This window comes from Dermochelys coriacea, chromosome 11, assembly GCF_009764565.3.
Source record: "Dermochelys coriacea isolate rDerCor1 chromosome 11, rDerCor1.pri.v4, whole genome shotgun sequence".
In the NCBI taxonomy this organism is placed as follows: domain Eukaryota; kingdom Metazoa; phylum Chordata; order Testudines; family Dermochelyidae; genus Dermochelys; species Dermochelys coriacea.
In genome coordinates, this window is record NC_050078.2 from 65942683 (window position 1) to 65962740 (window position 20058).

General features: G+C 42.8%; 1 protein-coding gene across 50 annotated transcripts in view; it reads left to right on the forward strand.

The window, feature by feature from the left end:
* The window catches only part of MAP2 (microtubule associated protein 2), a 344721-nt gene that overhangs the window by 277330 nt on the left and 47333 nt on the right, over nucleotides 1–20058 (forward strand). For 16 of the 50 annotated variants that reach the window (XM_038421391.2, XM_038421395.2, XM_038421392.2 and 13 more), the window contains 2 exons: nucleotides 13046–13291; nucleotides 15973–19824. The exons of 6 other annotated variants lie outside the window; for them this stretch is intronic. In XM_038421391.2, the coding sequence (XP_038277319.1) occupies nucleotides 13046–13291; nucleotides 15973–19824 (4098 nt within the window). The remainder of the gene's footprint in view (nucleotides 1–13045; nucleotides 13292–15972; nucleotides 19825–20058) is intronic. 28 more of the 50 variants (XM_038421402.2, XM_043505675.1, XM_038421401.2 and 25 more) reach the window with 5 other exon arrangements.

Here is a 20058-nt window from a genome sequence, read left to right on the forward strand (position 1 = left end):
AGCTAATGCGGTTTTGGGATGCATCAGGAGAGGTATTTCCAGTAGGGATAAGGAGGTTTTAGTACCATTATACAAGGCACTGGTGAGACCTCACCTGGAATACTGTGTGCAGTTCTGGTCTCACATGTTTAAAAAGGATGAATTCAAACTGGAACAGGTACAGAGAAGGGCTACTAGGATGATCCAAGGAATGGAAAGCTTGTCTTATGAAAGGAGACTCAAGGAGCTTGGCTTGTTTAGCCTAACTAAAAGAAGGTTGAGGGGAGATATGGTTGCTCTCTATAAATATATCAGAGGGATAAATACAGGAGAGGGAGAGGAATTATTTCAGCTCAGCACCAATGTGGACACAAGAACAAACGGGTATAAACTGGCCACCAGGAAGTTTAGACTTGAAATTAGACGAAGGTTTCTAACCATCAGAGGAGTAAAGTTTTGGAATAGCCTTCCAAGGGAAGCAGTGGGGGAAAAAGATCTATCTGGCTTTAAGATTAAACTCGATAAGTTTATGGAGGAGATGGTATGATGGGATAACATGATTTTGGTAATTAACTGATCTTTAAATATTCATGGTAAATAGGCCTAATGGCCTGTGTTGGGATGTTAGATGGGTTGGGATCTGAGTTACTACAGAGAATTCTTTCCTGAGTATCTGGCTGGTGAATCTTGCCCATATGCTCAGGGTTTAGCTGATCACCATATTTGGGGTCGGGAAGGACTTTTCCTCCAGGGCAGATTGGAAGAGGCCCTGGAGGTTTTTCACCTTCCTCTGTAGCATGGGGCACGGGTCACTTGAGGGAGGATTCTCTGCTCCTTGAAGTCTTTAAACCACGATTTGAGGACTTCAATAGCTCAGACATAGGTGAGGTTTTTCGTAGGAGTGAGTGGGTGAGATTCTGTGGCCTGCGTTGTGCAGGAGGTCGGACTAGATGATCAGAATGGTCCCTTCTGACCTTAGTATCTATGAATCTATGTATCTGCAAAAATATTCAAGAATTTTAAATACAGATCACCGTTATTAGCCAGATTAAAATCTGCAAATGAGCTAAGGATCTTAAGCCAAATGGCTGACTAGGATCCTAAAGCTTGAAGAAGATTTATTTAAAACTTCCTAGTACTTGCCACGAAAGAGCCGTGAGCAATTATAGATGGAAACCACCACATTTTATTATTATGACTAGGATGATGCTACTAATAATCCCCCCCCCCCCACATATATATATGGAAGAACTAGGTAATAATAATAATAATTTCCTGTTTTAAAATGTGTGTGTATATATATGCATGTATATATGTACATATGCGCACACAAAGTATTTTTTTATCTTTTTTAGTATGAAGAAAATATATCAGCCCTCTCTAAAAAACACCAGAACATTAGCCTGGCATTATCTTCAGAGGTTTCTCTTTGTCCACACCATAATATGCAATGATATTTCTTCCCCAATGTTCCCCTTATGCGATTGTAGTTGCATATCATACACTGAGGTAGTAGCTGCAACTCCAAGTCATATGCTTTTGATGGCATGTGATGGTTTGATAAGCAATATGCATTTCATAAATAAGCAAGTGTAACCTCCCCATTACAGAACACTTGTTTTAAGAGTCACTGGAGAGGTACAATTAATGACAAAACAGGTTCTCTCTGTTCTTTATTGACTATAGTCTTTGAATGAGATTACCTCTGAAATGCTGTGTGATAAACCAATCATATGATGAATAAGTGAGATTTGAATGACCTTGAAAAATGGAGTAACAGAGGTAGGATGGAATTTACTAGTGCCAAATGCAAGATCAGGCATTTAGGGACTAACAACAAGAATTTTTACTATAATCTGGGAATTTATCAGCTGGAAGTCACAGAGGAGGAGAAAGACCTGGGTGTATTGGCTGATCACAAAATGACTATGAGCCCCCAAATGGATGCAGCCGTGAAAAAGATGAATGCAATCCTAAAATGCATCAGGAGAGTATTTCCAGTAAAGATAGGGAAGTATTATTACTATTTTACAAGGCACTGGTTAGACCGCCTCCAGAATACTGCGTGCAGTTCTGGTCTCCCATGTTTAGGAAAGATGAATTCAAACTGGAACAGATGTAGAGAAGGGTTACTAGGATGATTAGAGGACTGGAGAACCTACCTTATCAGAGGAGAATTAAGGAGCTTGGCTTGTTTAGCCTTACAAAACGAAGGCTGAGGGGAGATATGATTGTTCTCTATAAATACACTGAGGGGCAAACACAAGGGAGGGAGAGAAGTTATTTAAAGTAATAAATGGATATAAATTGACCATCAACAAGTTTAGACTTGGTATTAGACAAAGGTTTTTAACCATCAGAGTAGTGAAATTCTGAAACAGTCTCCAAAGGGGAATAGCGGAGGCAAAAAACCTAACTTGTTTCAAGACTGAGTTTGATAAGTTTATGGAGGGAATGGTATGAAGAGGTTGCCTACAATGGCATATGGCCCATCTGTGTCTGCTATTAGCAAATATCTCCAATGCCCAGAGATGGGACACTAGATTGGGAGGGCTCTGAGTTATTGCAGAGAATTCTTTCTCAGGTGTCTGGCTGGTGGGTCTCACACCATGATCAGGGTCTAACTAATATTTGGGGTTGGGAAGAAATTTCCGCCCAGGTGAGACTGTCAGAGACCATAAGGGGTTTTTCACCTTTCTCTGTAACGTGGGTTGCTTGCTGGTTTGAACTAGAATAAATGGTAAATTCTTTGTAATTTAAAATCTTTAAATCAAGATTTGAGGACTTCAGTAACTCAACCAGAGATTATGGGTCTGTTACAGGAGTGGGTGGGTGAGGTTCTGTTACCTGTGACGTGCAGGAGGTCAGATTAGATAATCATGATGGACCCTTTTGTCCTTAGTCTATGAGTCAAGGAATATGTTACCATATGCCTTAATAAAGCTATATGTGGCAGTTTGTGGAAGACAACTTTATTATGTGTTTTACAGTTGATGGGCTACATTTTGATCTCAGTTACATGAATGCAATCACTCTGACTATAACTGCTTGCACATATGTAGCTGAGAGCAACATGTGTTCCAAGCTGTGTACCAGGTTGGGAAAATTCCCATTGTAAAAGAGCCTGGAACAACTAAAAAATCACGCAGACAAGAGAAATGTAATTACTTAATTCGTGCCAGAGAAGCTGCTGCCTTGCATCTCAAAGCTCTGCGTACATAGACAGAGAAGCACATCCAAATGCACAAAGCCTTGGAAACAAGCAGGGAGAACTGGAGGTCCTGGTGATGTCAAGGAATTATGACGTGATTGGAATAACAGAGACTTGGTGGGATAACTCACATGACTGGAGTACAGTCATGGATGGTTATAAACTGTTCAGGAAGGACAGGCAGGGCAGAAAAGATGGGGGAGTAGCACTGTATGTAAGGGAGCAGTATGACTGCTCAGAGCTCCGGTACGAAACTGTGGAAAAACCTGAGTGTCTCTGGATTAAGTTTAGAAGTGTGTGCAACAAGAGTGATGTCATGGTGGGAGTCTGCTATAGACCACCGGACCAGGGGGATGAGGTGGATGAGGCTTTCTTCCGGCAACTCACGGAAGCTACTAGATCGCATGCCCTGATTCTCATGGGTGACTTTAATTTTCCTGATATCTGCTGGGAGAGCAATACAGCGGTGCATAGACAATCCAGGAAGTTTTTGGAAAGCGTAGGGGACAATTTCCTGGTGCAAGTGCTAGGGGAGCCAACTAGGGGGAGCGCTTTTCTTGACCTGCTGCTCACAAACCGGGTAGAATTAGTGGGGGAAGCAAAAGTGGATGGGAATCTGGGAGGCAGTGACCATGAGTTGGTTGAGTTCAGGATCCTGACGCAGGGAAGAAAGGTAAGCAGCAGGATACGGACCCTGGACTTCAGGAAAGCAGACTTTGACTCCCTCAGGGAACAGATGGCCAGGATCCCCTGGGGGACTAACATGAAAGGGAAGGGAGTCCAGGAGAGCTGGCTGTATTTCAAGGAATCCCTGTTGAGGTTACAGGGACAAACCATCCCGATGAGTCGAAAGAATAGTAAATATGGCAGGCGACCAGCTTGGCTTAATGGTGAAATCCTAGCGGATCTTAAACATAAAAAAGAAGCTTACAAGAAGTGGAAGGTTGGACATATGACCAGGGAAGAGTATAAAAATATTGCTCGGGCATGTAGGAAAGATATCAGGAGGGCCAAATCGCACCTGGAGCTGCAGCTAGCAAGAGATGTCAAGAGTAACAAGAAGGGTTTCTTCAGGTATGTTGGCAACAAGAAGAAAGCCAAGGAAAGTGTGGGCCCCTTACTGAATGAGGGAGGCAAGCTAGTGACAGAGGATGTGGAAAAAGCTAATGTACTCAATGCTTTTTTTGCCTCTGTTTTCACTAACAAGGTCAGCTCCCAGACTGCTGTGCTGGGCAACACAAAATGGGGAAGAGATGGCCAGCCCTCTGTAGAGATAGAGGTGGTTAGGGACTATTTAGAAAAGCTGGACGTGCACAAGTCCATGGGGCCGGACGAATTGCATCCGAGAGTGCTGAAGGAATTGGCGGCTGTGATTGCAGAGCCCTTGGCCATTATCTTTGAAAACTCGTGGCGAACGGGGGAAGTCCCGGATGACTGGAAAAAGGCTAATGTAGTGCCCATCTTTAAAAAAGGGAAGAAGGAGGATCCTGGGAACTACAGGCCGGTCAGCCTCACCTCAGTCCCTGGAAAAATCATGGAGCAGGTCCTCAAAGAATCAATCCTGAAGCACTTAGAGGAGAGGAAAGTGATCAGGAACAGTCAGCATGGATTCACCAAGGGAAGGTCATGCCTGACTAATCTAATCGCCTTTTATGATGAGATTACTGGTTCTGTGGATGAAGGGAAAGCAGTGGATGTATTGTTTCTTGACTTTAGCAAAGCTTTTGACACGGTCTCCCACAGCATTCTTGTCAGCAAGTTAAGGAAGTATGGGCTGGATGAATGCACTATAAGGTGGGTAGAAAGCTGGCTAGATTGTCGGGCTCAACGGGTAGTGATCAATGGCTCCATGTCTAGTTGGCAGCCGGTGTCAAGTGGAGTGCCCCAGGGGTCGGTCCTGGGGCCCGTTTTGTTCAATATCTTCATAAATGATCTGGAGGATGGTGTGGATTGCACTCTCAGCAAATTTGCGGATGATACTAAACTGGGAGGAGTGGTAGATACGCTGGAGGGGAGGGATAGGATACAGAAGGACCTAGACAAATTGGAGGATTGGGCCAAAAGAAATCTAATGAGGTTCAATAAGGATAAATGCAGGGTCCTGCACTTAGGATGGAAGAATCCAATGCACCGCTACAGACTAGGGACCGAATGGCTCGGCAGCAGTTCTGCGGAAAAGGACCTAGGGGTGACAGTGGACGAGAAGCTGGATATGAGTCAGCAGTGTGCCCTTGTTGCCAAGAAGGCCAATGGCATTTTGGGTTGTATAAGTAGGGGCATAGCGAGCAGATCGAGGGACGTGATCGTTCCCCTCTATTCGACACTGGTGAGGCCTCATCTGGAGTACTGTGTCCAGTTTTGGGCCCCACACTACAGGAAGGATGTGGATAAATTGGAAAGAGTACAACGAAGGGCAACAAAAATGATTAGGGGTCTAGAGCACATGACTTATGAGGAGAGGCTGAGGGAGCTGGGATTGTTTAGTCTGCAGAAGAGAAGAATGAGGGGGGATTTGATAGCTGCTTTCAACTACCTGAAAGGGGGTTTCAAAGAGGATGGCTCTAGACTGTTCTCAATGGTAGCAGATGACAGAACGAGGAGTAATGGTCTCAAGTTGCAATGGGGGAGGTTTAGATTGGATATTAGGAAAAACTTTTTCACTAAGAGGGTGGTGAAACACTGGAATGCGTTACCTAGGGAGGTGGTAGAATCTCCTTCCTTAGAGGTTTTTAAGGTCAGGCTTGACAAAGCCCTGGCTGGGATGATTTAACTGGGACTTGGTCCTGCTTTGAGCAGGGGGTTGGACTAGATGACCTTCTGGGGTCCCTTCCAACCCTGATATTCTATGATTCTATGATTCTATGATTCTATGATCCAACCTGAGACTAAAAAAAACCCTGGCATCCCACTTCTGGGTCTGCTTAGCCAGACGTGCCCCATCCTGCACGTAGGGTGTAGTGCTCATGTCTGATTGTGCATGTCATTACTCCGGAGGAATTCTGCACTAAAAAAATAGGAGATTTTTTTCTGTGAACAATATTTTAAAATTCTGCAAATTTTATTTGTCAGTAATTAAATGCGGAGGCCGAAACATAGCAGGGGGCAACATGGACCATGGGCTGCACAGAGGTGGAAGACCACTCTGCAGCCCCTGCCCAGGATATGGTGAGGCTGCACCTGATCCTGACATAGTGCAAGGGCAAGGCCTGCCCCAGAAACACCCCAGGGCCCTGCCTGCTCCCCCATGCCAGGTGCAATAGGTGTGGGTGGGAAGGCTCAGCAAGGCAGGATCCAAGTGCAGAGGAGCTCAGTGTGGCGGAATCCAGGTGTGGGTTGAGATGGTTCTGTGTGGGGCAATGTGGCTGCAGGCAGCTCAGTGGGGAGTCTGGGTGCAGGGGGGATCTGGATGCACAGGGTCTCATTGGGGAAGTTCTGGTAAAGGGGCAATGGGATGCTGCTGGGGGTCCAAGTGAAGGTGGTTGGGGCTCAGCAGGGGAGATCTGCATGTGGGGGATGGAGCTCGGTGGGGGCGTCTGGGTGTGGGGGGCTCAGTGGGAGGGTCTGGGTGCTGGGGGAGAGGGGCTTGCTAGGGTGGGTGGGAGTCCAGGAGTAGCTGGTTGGGGCTCAGTGGAGTGGTCCAGCTGCAGGGGGACAGGGCTCATAAGAGTGGGGGTTTGAGTGCAGGGGTCTCAGCATGGGGTGGGGGTCCAGATGCACAGGGGTGGGGCTCAGCATGGGGGGTCTGGATGGAGGGGAGAGGTGAAGCAGTGTGGGGGTTTGGGTATGGGGGGCTTTGTGGGGTGTTCTGGGTGCGGGGGATTGAGGCTCGGTGGGGGGGGGTCTGGGTATGAGGGGTCTGGATGCAAGGGGGTTGGGCGAGCGGGGTAGCAGTTCCCAGTACAGTGATCCCTCCCCCCGCAGCTGGGAGTGATGGGGGCAGGAAGCATGGGAGGGGAGTGCGGAGCTTCCTGCAGCCAGCAGAGGTTTCTGGGGGTGAGTCTGACCTGTAGGGGAAGAGGAAATCCTGTCCTCCCCCATCTCCAGCCCAGCGGGGAGTAGCAGCTGAGCCTGGTACAGGGTAGGAACCACTAGCTGTGGAGTCCCTAGCCCTGTCCCCCACTCCTCTGTGGTGATTTACCCCTTCACTGGCTACTCCCGGTGCCTGAAATGACACGCCCGCACTGCTGGGGAGGGGTGCCTGGCCGCTTTTGCAGCTTCTCTTTGCTTCCCAGTCAGTCATTTTTCTGTGGGGAAGCAAAGGAATCTGCAGGGGGCATGAATTCTGTAGCATGCAGTGGAACAGAATTCCCCCAGGAGTTGCATGTGCTGTCTCCAAAGCACATCAAGGAAAGCATCTGCTGTTTGGTAACATTCACTAGCAAACTGAGTCAGGAGGCAGTTTTTATTCTCATGGCTTAGCTGGGATACCTTAATCAGTCCAGGATTTTTTAAGTGCACGTCATATGAGATCAATAGCTTGTTGCCAAATGGGGGAAGGAGGGCATACAACACAAACAAACTTTAAATACTGGCTCATTTTATCTGCAAAAATTATCTGCATGCATTGTCTTGTTGGTCAAGATCCAGATTGTCCTTGGTCAACACATCATATTTTCCTCCTTACCCTATTGTTTACCTCTTCCTGGCTACATTCTCCAAGAGTAACCTTCTTAGGGCAACATTATGCAACCCTTCCTCACATCACTGAGCCCTCCCTTACATGAGCAGACCCACCAAAATCAATGAGGCTAATGGTGCATAAGTGTTCGCAATGTGAGTGAAAGCTGCACAGTCTGGCCTTTATATCTAACTTTTCTGTACCCACTTATTCTTCTCCATATAAAGGGAGCGATGTACCGTAAATGGAAGGACCAGCTTGTTCATGATTACAGTGACTGGTAAATTAATATGCTACAGCCTAAAGTGGAATAATAACTGAGATAGATATCTTGGGGTGGGTCATGACTCATGCACATTCCTCTGTCAGATTCGCTTTTCTTACTTCAGGGGTTCACTCAGGTTAGGTATCATTGCTAGAACTAGCACTCTGCAGCCACAATGCTATTGCTTTCAACATTGGGATGCTCAGGTACACAGATCTGGAAATTTTAAGTGGCTTGATTAACTTCTTCATTATTGAGGTGGGGTGGGGTTGGGTTGGGTTGGGTTGGGTTCAGGACTCTATATCAAAGAAGGAGAAGAAAAAGAAATTATTTTGCAATTTTCATGCTGGCAGAAAATCCAACAGGTAATCTATAGTTACAGATACTGACTGAAGAGTATATCCTATGAATAAAGTGGTCAACAAGTCACTGGCTATCACACTCAGAGGATGGTCAACCCAAGACTTAATTTCTAGTCATCAGAAAATGAACATTTTAGTTCTTCGTGAGTTCATTCATGTTCAGTGTGCACCACAAACTATGCACCTGTTCCAGTTAATAGGTTGGATAGTTGGCTATTTTTTATTGCAGCTGTGTTATTTCGTTAACCTATGTTACTAGAAACTGCACGGAACCTCCTCTTGCTATCAGTAGCTGAGCTAACCTGATACGATACACTCTAACTTTTCAGTGGGAGATGAATAAAGCCTTCATTACAATGCATTGGAAAACTCCCAGCGGAGAGCCAGGTAGGCTATAGGAACATGGCAAAGCAATATATAGGGCAGGAATGGACAGTAAAAGAAACGGCTGAAAGGCAGCAGTACGTGGGAGGATTTTAGCACAGAAATGATAGCCACCGGCTTAAAACAACTTTCTTTCTTTAGGTTAAAGTGTCATTCATTGATGTGTAGCTGAAAGGAGTTGCAGGAGGTTAAAAAACAAAAACGGTGTCTACCAAAGTACAGTAAATTGATTTTTTTAAATGAAAATAGCTTTTTAGATTTTGTACTTTCAAAAGTTTCAGCTATTTTTGAAGGGATTATACAGCTCAGACCTGGAATGCACCAGGGCTACCTTCTACCCTCTAGCTATGTTTGTAACCTCCATTGACTTCAATATGAGTTGTGAATTTTGGATTGAGTGCAGCATATTGCCCTTCTATAACTGAGTGATTTTGAATTTCTTGATATGTTTGATGCTTGAGTACTGTTATTATAGGCACTAAGAGAGACAGGAAATAAATACATAAACAATACCTTAAATGAATGTAAACCTCATGTCTTCCATTGCTTAGCATGGCTGGTTTCATCCACTCCATGGTATGACATAGTACAGTGGTTTTCAACCTCTGGTCCACAGACTGCTGGGGGCCCACAGACAATGTCTAAGATTTCCAAAGGGGTCCGCAGCTCCATTCAATTTTTTAAGGGTCCTCAAATGAAAAAAGGTTAAAAACCACTGACATAGCAGCTTGATGTGTCTGTGCATGTGTCCATCCTGTCTTGTCTTATCTTTGTCTGTCCAGTTCTCCCTGCAGTTTCTTCCTGTGTGTGTCTGTTTGTAGATGAAGGGGCTGAGGAAAAGGTGGGACCTCTACACAGCTGCCCATGCTATAGGTCCGCTACCAGCGGGGAGAGGCGTAAACACCTAGCACCCTCCATTTCAGTGTCTGTGCCTGTTGATGACCCGTGCAATTCAGACGAGGAGTACTATGAGCACCCTTTGTTCAGCTCAGAGTGGACTGATTCTAATACACTCCCCAGTGCTACAGCGCAGAGTGCAGAGGCCTTGTTAGGCTGCGATGAAGGTGAACCAGGCATGGTCCCTCTTTGTTCTTCCTCCTTTCCATCCTGCTACATGATATTCATCCCATTATTGTGCCTCAAGTAACTTGTTTCTGTGGGAGAGAGTCTTTTGGATTTTTTTTTCACGTGAAGGTGAAGTCTCTCTGGAACCCACACACCCCAAGTGGAGGCTTCAGCATTAGAGCCAAATGCAGCAGTGCTATAAATGGACCCAAGTCCATGGTGGCCAACAGAGATGCAGCCACTTCCACAGGAGTTGAATTTAGTCCATAATTTGTAGTAAAATGGCCTTGATTATTGCAGTGAAAGGAGCAGCTAATTTTTAAAAAGTATAAATTGTTCCTTCTCCTTTTGGGAGAGGATCACTGCCAGAGAAAGTGTGAAAAGTAGGCTATCATTTGATACCTGAGTTAAGCCAGTTGTTAATGCTACCGAAAAAAACAATACCCATCCACTAGGACAGCCGTAGAAACTGACTGATCATCTTTGATTCATCAGGTAGGGCAAAGGAGGCCAGATTCATCCTTAGTGTACCTCTGTTGACTTCACAGGGATTAACTTGACCTATGGTGTCTTTACCAATATTCCACGTGTCCAGCTGACAATGTGTTTATCTGGTCATCAACAAGATGACCTGTAAGATAGACATTTACGAAAGTAAATACATTCTGTATCCCATCTCTTATTAGGTTGAACCCCTCGTTGAGTAAAATTAGCTGTATTATTTTATCAAGAGTGTTGAAGAAGGGTGGAATTAATTTTGTGGAGTCAGTTCCTACTCCAGATAGTGAAAAAGGTGTTCTTAGTGGCTCAACACTGTTGTGCTAAATTAGCCTGGGACTTAAACTGAATCTGAAGAATGATGACATTCTGCAGAGGTTTAAGTCACAGAAGAATAGCCCTGAATATCTGTAGTTGTTCAGTGAAACATATGAGAAGAACTGAGGAGATCATGTCAGTGACGAGCTTACCACATCAGAGAATTTAGCTTGATATTGAAGAGTGTATTGAATATTATAATATTATTGGATCAGATAGGTAAATCTATTTCCTAGAAAGGGGGGAAATAATAGAAAAGACAAGTGTTTCAATATATTTTTAGGTGGAACTAGTACTTGACTTTTGTATGTGTGGTTATTTACATCTGAAAATACAGATGCTTGTTCATTCAAGTAGAAAATCTTTTTTTCTGCAGATATAGACACACCCAGCAATGCAGCTATAATTAAGATTGTATAAATGTTTCCATTATAAACCTCATGTTTTGGAGATTGTAACCCAATAGTAAAATGTTGCTCCGTACTAAAGCAAAAATCTATGGTCTTGGTGAAGTAGGGGTTTTTTCCCCAATGTAAAAACATATGAGAAGATATTTCATGTAACTTTTGTTTTGGTAGTGTTTCTTTTTTAACTGTGTTCTCAAAATAATATTGGTATGATGGGCTGTAATAATACTGAAAAAGCCATTATGATCTATAATATTGACAGTTATTTACAACATTTAGCTAATTATACTTTCTTTGGACCAAATTGTTCACTTTGTTCCACCTATTCTGCAGCCGTGTTATTTGTGTGATAGCAATGAAGTTACAATTACATAAAAATGAGGTAGAGAATTGAATCCTTTCCATTTTTGATCTAAAATTTTAAAAAGAGACATAAATGCAAAAGAAAACAAAGCAAAACAAAGTTTAGTAAAGTGTTTAAGCAAGGAAATAAAGATTTTGTAGTTGAACACTGTCATTAACTTACCCTTATTGTGCCAATATATTACACTTTTTTGTTAGATAACACCCACCTATGCTTAAAGATCCCTGCAACACCTAGGCACCATGATCTGGTGAAAGACACAGTTACAGTTCTAATTCTGAATCTTCTGACTTCTGTTAATTTGAGCTGAATTACATAACTAATTTAATTTTTATATTTTAATTAATAATGCTGTATTTTGGATAACTATTTTCTCCTCACAAGCTAATGAACACATTCTTTCTTGTGGTTTATAAAGGCATAAATTTAGTTCTTTTTCCCAAACCAGCCTCAGGAGAAAAATCACTTCTTTACAGAGAGGTTTAGCATCAGTAAAACAAGGCCAGATACAACCACTGTTATTCAGGTTCAATAGCACCTTACTTCAACCTGACTCAGTGAGGGACTTAAGCACGGGGAATACTCCTGTGTAAGATCAAGATTTTGGTACAGGGATTTTTATTAAAATTCACGGGCAGAATGTGGGCAATAAACAATAAATCACGGACGCCCCGGGCCCCGACACCCGAGGCTGACAGCCGTTGCCCTACTGCTGTGGGGGGCTGACAGCTGTTGCCCTGCTGCAGCCCCACTGCTGTGAAGGGCTGACTGCCTGAGCAGGGGGCTGAAGCTGAAGGCAGAATTTACAGAGGTCTGTTAAAATCACGGAATCCGTGAGTTCAGTGAAAAAATCGTATCCTTTTATCGTGGGGTAAGGTACTTTTCAACCTGAGTATGAGTGCCAGAGTCCGGCCCATAATGAACAGTTCATTAATCACTCTTCAACCTTCTACTGCTGTGGCAAGAGAAGAACCAAAAATATGTTTAATATTAATATAATTATATTAGCACCACACCAAACTGGGTGCCTTGTAGTAGGTTAACTTACTAGGCAGTTAGTGCTCAATTTCCTCAAGGTCAGTGAGAGGAGTTACTTCCTGCATTGGAGAAAACAGCACATTTATCAAAAATTTCAGTACACTTTGTGAGTACATGGATGCATCAGACTTTTCACGGCCATCTATCACCCAGCACCATCTCCATTTCCAATGAGTATTCAGGGTGTTTGATCCACAGTCATTTCCGCGTTGGAAGGGCAGGTCTGTAAAACACTTTCAGCTCTCATTTTACAACCTAAACATGCTTCTCAAGGAGGCAAACAATACTGTTACGCCTTACGCATTGCCATGCAAAAGGCAATTTGGCAACCAGAAAATAATACATCCTTTTTCGTTCTAAGGCAAACTCACTCTCTTCCCCCCCTCCTCCCCCCAGCACTTGAAATGGGATGGAAGCTGACACGGCCTTGAGGTTGGCTATCTAGTCCACCTATAGAGCTGAAAGTGTTACTGTAAGAACAGTCCTACTGAACTTTGTACTTTGTGTTGATGTCACCTCCTTTTCCATCCCCCAAGAAGAAGAAACAGTAGAGAGTCCAATGGCTGAGGAAGAGAAACCAGCAGCTCTTCCTGGAAAGGAGCTGGGGAAAGACAGTGGGCCTGCTGAGCCTTCAGAGCAGACAGAGGGCCGGCTGGATTCTGGTTTGGAGGCCAAAGTGTATCATGAAGACAGTGTGCCAAGTGTGGCACCCAGCGGGAAGAGCATAACAGTTATCGAGGAGGTGCCACTGAAAGCAAAAATACCTTCCTTGGCCGAGGAAGGTGTGTCCTCCTTAGGATTGCATGTGTTTGCTGCAAATGAGTTCTTCTGCTTTCTCCAGTGCTTTCCAAGGCTGCTCCATTTCCTCCTCTTCTTGTTTATTATTATTATTGTTCTTGTTATTATGCTTGACGAGTATGTATCGGGTAACCCGATTTGCATAGATGCTGTATAACAAATGGTTTCCCACCACTGCAGCTGATTCCTGATTTTTTTTTTTTACTTTGCTATGATACAATGTGCTTTGCAACTAAGCTGATACTGCCACATCAGCCTTTTTTCCCCCATCTCAGATGTGTTTGCCAGTCACATTGCTAATCTATGTATATACATTTTTTCTTTTTGGTGCAGAGATCCATCTGGTTTTCTTTTTTTTAAAAAAAGGGGGAGATTTATTGACTTAGAGTATGACATAAAGAGGCTTAAACTGTAGAAATATTTTTGCTTGCTGTGTGCAGTATTATTATTTATTTATGCTTCAGTGCATTCTGGTTTCGTTTCCGTAAGGCTATTGCTTCTTATGTCTTATCCTTGCCATTCATTGCAGTCAGCTCCCCCCTTCCCTTCCCGCCTTGACCATTGCCAAAACTTTGAGTTTTCATTTATTTTAGCTTATTACAAGTTTATGGCCCAACCTGAAGTCTCTGCTCAGGCACAATTCCCATCGACCCCACTGGGATTTTTGCCTTTGTAATGAAGTGTGGAATTGGGCACTTAGGGTAAAATCCTAAAATGCTTAGGCAAAACTATCAATAGTTTTGGTAGTTTTGATCAAACTGAAATCAATAGTTTTGCTTGAATAAGAAGTAAGTCTTCAGGTTTTGTCCTTTTGACAGTATTTCTCATCAGTTGTTTCAGAGGGAAACATAGACTGCATTAAGAAAAGGAGGACTTGTGGCACCTTAGAGACTAACAAATTTATTTGAGCATAAGCTTTCCTGAGCTACAGCTCACTTCATTGGATGCATCCTGCATAGCGTATGAGGTGATGATGAGCCATATGCTTCCTAATTAAGGGATTTTGGGTGTTGGAGGCTTGTGTTTACAAAAAAGCCTGTCCTAGTAATTTTATTTGGCCCAGTTGAACCAGGTGAAATTCCTTTGGTATTGTGCCTGCTAATATCATGTGGTATGTGCATCAGCATTACCAGCAGAGGTACAGTGCTATAGGTGAAGAAAGTCTCAGTGAAACCACAGTGAAATCAGCTAATGGGCTTTGCTTTCGCACATTATATGCGTGGCAAATAATCACCACCGTCACCAAAACACCACAAAAACTTTAAAAATAGAGAGGAGGAGGAAGTATGACAGTTGTGGATGTTTTTACTTGCTACCTACAATGTTTAGAAGGGTGGTTAATATTTTAAGCTAAAGATAACCTATCTAAATATTTTAAATAATGATGAACACATTAATTCAAATTGCTTTAAAAATAATAAAGGGCCCAGACCTGTGTGCTATACTCACACAAATGGTTTCATTGACTTCAACTGGAGAACTTCTGTGAGTAAGGAGATCCAAATTTGTTTGCCTGAGATTTGTTGTAGCACGTTCTGGAAACATGCATAATTTTATAGACTAGACAATGTTATAACACATTCTGGCATAGATTTCATTATCCTTGTCTTATAATACACTAGGGAAAGATCAATCTATTGACTACTAATAAATCATCTGTAAATTATATATTAAAATGTTACCAAAGAATATTAACTATGCTAAGAATATAGCAGTAACAGATGTCAGAGTAACATTTTGATTAATTTTAAAATAATCCAGGGCCTCATTTTTCAGTGATGCTGCACACCCATGGTTTCCACTGACTTCATTTGGAGCTGTGAGTGCTCTGCATTTCTGAAACCAAGGCCCTGCAACTTTGGAAATACAAAGTTCACAGGTTCACATCCCGTGCATGTTGCATGAGGTCAGTTTCATGAGAATAACCTGCTGTTTGCTTTTTTGCTAAAAAGCAAATGTAAAAGATCAGTGATATTAGTCAGTGAGCGCCCTTGTTCTACACTTAGCCCATGTACTGTGTATTTTAATATTTCCCTTGATTAAGCTAGACACACAAAAACTCGTAATTTAAAAAGAGATGTAGTATTATGTAAATGCATATATTGTGTATTTCAAGCACATATACAAGGATACTGTTACTTGGCCAAATCTTGCAGACATTTACCAAAGCAAAATTTGTATTGACTTCAGAGTCTAGCAAAGCACTCAAATATTAATTGGGGGATATTACGATTTTACTGTTACAAGTAATGAGTATGAAGAAATCACATGAAACAAAACGGTATATTTCTCAATTCAGTGGAGACAGATTTATATGTTTCAGAGTAGCAGCAGTGTTAGTCTGTATTCGCAAAAAGAAAAGGAGGACTTGTGGCACCTTAGAGACTAACAAATTTATTTGAGCATAAGCTTTCGTGAGCTACAGCTCACTTCATCGGATGCATTATGTGTAACTCATATTATCATTTATGCACTGATAAAACCTTGTTCATCGAGAGGAAAGCGCAACACTTTAAAACAAATTTCTAACTGAATAGCCTTGCTGCATGTTTGCATATTTTCCCCTCTCCCTTCCATTAATCATACCAAAATATTGTTGTAAGCTAAATGACTGCCTATAAGTGTTTTAAATAATTTGTCATAAAACCCAACCAAACTACTTCAGATTTACTTACAGCCTCGAAGATGGAAATCCGTGACCAGGAGGGCACAGGCCCTTTCACAGCTGAGCCATTAGACACAAAGGAACATGAGTCAGAGAAAGACAGTAAGACTGGTGAGCAATCTAAACATGACGCCTTAGTTCCACAGCCAGCAAAAACTGAGACTCTAGATAAAAAGGAGTCACGGGGCAAAGAAGAAGAGAAAATGCATACAACTGTGTCGGGACAGACTTTGGATGCAGATCTGCAAAATAAAGGGGAAGTAAGTTTTGCAGACCCAGGTGCTGATTCAACTGCAGAGCCTCTTGTATCTCAAGGACACAGGGACTTGTCAGCTGACCTGCCGAAGGAGTGTAAAACAGATGGAAGGAGTACAGATACCCAGATACCATCTAGCCAAGCTATACCCCTGAAATATAAAGATGACTTTACAGACAGCCAGAAGAGTAATCTTGCTCTTTTGCCTTCAGAATCTAGAATTGACATTGCTGCTGCTGCCAAAAGTGAACCTCCTTCAGAAACTCCAATGACTGTCCCACCAAAATCACAACTTGAAGACAGTTGCAAAACAAAACAAGAGTCCACTGACAAAGAGATTGCCAAAGATCTTTCAAAAGATGAAAAGATCCACAAAGACAAAACAGAAAAGCCAGAGGGAGGAGAAGTCTCAGCAATGGCTGCAGATGCCCTCAAACCAACTACAGAGGAAAGACCCATCCAGAAAGTTTCTACTTGGGGGGAAGAAAAGGACATGACAAGGGACGAGAGTGATGAGGAGGAAAGATCTGGCTTCCTGGATTGGCAGCCCTCCAAAGTATTAGATGATAGTAAACTTTATGCAGAGCAGGAAGATAAAATAGTTGTTCCAGACAAAGCCGTTGTTAGTGAAGCTAAAAAGTCATCTGATGGTCTCAAAGCAGAAGAAGAGACTGATCAAACTGGGGTCTTAGCAGTATTAGATGCCAAAAAGGAAGAGCAGCAGAGCACAGAGACCCCCACTGGCAAGTTAAGCCATGAATCATTTCCTGAGAAACCAAAAGAACCTATAGATACAGTTCAGTTATCAAAAACAACAGAAAAAGCTCCTGATGCACCAAGGTTAACAAGTGAAAAGAGCCCATCTCATGAACTTCATGAAGACAGAGCTATTGAAAAGGATGCTAAGGAGGATACATTCCATATCTCAGATTCAGCTACTCATGAAATACAGGTAGAGGAGGATAGGTCAGGAATGTCAAAGTATTTTGAAACATCTGCTTTGAAAGAGGAAGCAACAAAAAGTGACATACAGCAGCAAGGCAGTGATTACTATGAACTTAGTGACACTAAGAAAAGTGCATATGAACTTTATCATGCAGATCCTCTAATATCTAAAAAGGAAGACAAGAAATTACAGCCAGAAACAGATCAACCGTCCAGTGTCCCTGCTCATGAAATAGGATATAGTACTCTTGCTCAGAGTTTTCCATCAGATAAGTCTGAGGAACCTAGCTCTCCACAGGAAAGGATGTTCACTATTGATCCCAAAGTGTATGGGGATAAGAGACAGATCCATAGTAAAAATAAAGATGATTTGACTCTAAGCAGGAGCTTAGGACTTGGGGGAAGATCTGCAATAGAACAGAGGAGTATGTCAATTAACCTGCCAATGTCCTGTCTAGATTCTATAGCACTAGGATTCAGCTTTGGCCGTGCTCAGGATCTCTCTCCCCTTGCTTCAGATATTCTAACAAATACTAGTGGGAGCATGGATGAAGGTGATGATTACTTGCCAGCAACCACCCCGGCATTAGAGAGAGCCCCCTGTTTCCCTATTGATAGCACAGAGGAAGATGAAAACATTGAGGAGGAAAAAGCAATGGAAGAAGAAAATATTCAGGTTGAATCCTTGTGTGAGTCGCCCTTCCTGGCTAAAGATTATTACAAAAACGGGGCTGTAATGGCCCCTGATTTGCCTGAAATGTTAGACCTAGCAGGCACAAGGTCTAGATTAGCTTCTGTGAGTGCTGATACAGAGGTGGCACGAAGAAAATCTGTTCCTTCTGATGCTGTTGTAGAAGACAGTGGTGCGTCCCTGCCTCCTGTGACTGATGAAAACCACATAACTCTAAAAGCTGAAAGTCAGCTAGAAGACTTAGGCTACTGTGTTTTCAATAAGTACACAGTCCCACTACCTTCACCAGTCCAGGACAGCGAGAGCTTAACCAGTGAAATCTGCCCCTTTTATGAAGGCGGGGATGAAAAAATGCAAAGGGGACTGGCAGCTGACCTCTCTTTGATAGAAGTGAAGTTGGCAGCAGCTGAAAAGTCTAAAGAAGAATTCAGCAGTGGAAAAGACCTGAGTCCAAACATCTCCAGTGACCCAACAGTTCTGGAAAGGGAGTTTGAGCAGGAGAAAAAAGGTTCTGATAAGCTAGATACTGTGCTAGAAAAAAGTGAGGAACAAGTTGATTCCAAAGAAATCTATTCCCTTGAAGATACAAAACATGAGAAAAAAAGGCCTGATGCAATTTTAGAAATGAAAGAAGAAGGTACAGTTGATAAACTTCATGTAGCTGGGCCAGAGAGTGATACTGCATATGACAAAGCATTAACAAAAGAGGTAACAAAAGAAAAAGATCTTGTTTCTTTACTGACTCAGAAACAGGAAAAGTCTCTTAGCATTGTTCCAAGGGTAGCTGAGATAGAAGCACCACACAGGCCAGATTACGATGCTATAAAACACGAGATGGATGTTGCTGCCAGGAAAGCTGACCAAGAATACCAGACTCAGCTACATACTGAGATCAGTGAGTTTGCTGCAGCTGGTTCAAAGCAGGACACAGATTCTGTAAAAAAAGCAGAGCCTGAAGCCCAAGAAATTCAGCAGCAGCAAAAGGACTTGGCCTCTTTGCCCAACAAACCAAAGGAGGCAGATGTTCTTTCAGCAACTGAGCCTAGTCAAATGAAGGACAGCATCAAACTATCTGAGTCTGAAATTAAGGAGAAAATGCCTAAGCCTGATCTGGTGCATCAGGAAGCAGTAGATAAAGAAGAATCTTACGAGTCTAGCGGAGAACATGATCAAATCCAAGAAGACTTAAATGGAGAATCTTTGAAACCTGATGATGGCAAAACAGAACCTCAGAAACCACCTGTATCAGAAGAAGAGATTACATCACAATTGCCAATGGAAGAGCCTTCCATCAAGCTTGCCATTTCAAAAGCTGACTCTCTGCAAGAAGACACAGCTGACATCCAAATGGAGAGCATACCACAACCTAAAGAAGAAATTAAAGAGCCAACTCCAGACATAGCTGTGAGACCTGCAGAAACCACAGAGCAGCTACTGTGTGATTTAACATCTGAGTCTTTAAAAGTCAAAGAGCATGAAGAAGAAGAAGAAAAAAAAGAAGATGATAAGCATCAACTCATGTCAGTCATGCACCAAGAAATAGAGTTGGAGGCGCCTGCTGGAAAAGAGGTGCCAACGGAGGCTGGCCTAGAGGAAATGCCTGAACTGAAAGGAGTTATTGAGTCTGTTGTGACAATTGAGGATGACTTCATCACGGTGGTGCAGACAACTGTGGATGAGGGCGAGTCTGCCTCTCACAGTGTGCGCTTTGCTGCCGTGCAGCAGGAAGAAATGGAAAGAAGGGACTCCCTGCCTGAAGAGGAAGTGGAAATGGAGATGGAGGAACCCGCTGACATCCAGGTAGAGCCCAAAGAGGGCTCGCCAGAAGCTCCTGCTTCACCCGAAAAGGAGGAGATCCTGCTAACCGATTACAAGACAGAGACGTATGATGATTACAAAGATGAAACAACTATCGATGACTCCGTCATGGACACAGACAGCCTGTGGGCGGATACTCAAGGTGTGCATTATCCTTTTTTAAAAAATGTTTTTGCTTCCCAACAAACCATAATGATTAAAAAGCAAAATAATAATAATAATAATTAATAATAGTAATAATAATTTTGGCACATTTCAGAAATGTTATAAAATAATCTGCCATTTATTTTAAACGATCTGCTGTATTTTCAAATTTCTTTCCCCTCCACCAAAGCATTGTTAACATTTGTTACTAATTTTCTGTTTGTTGTTATAA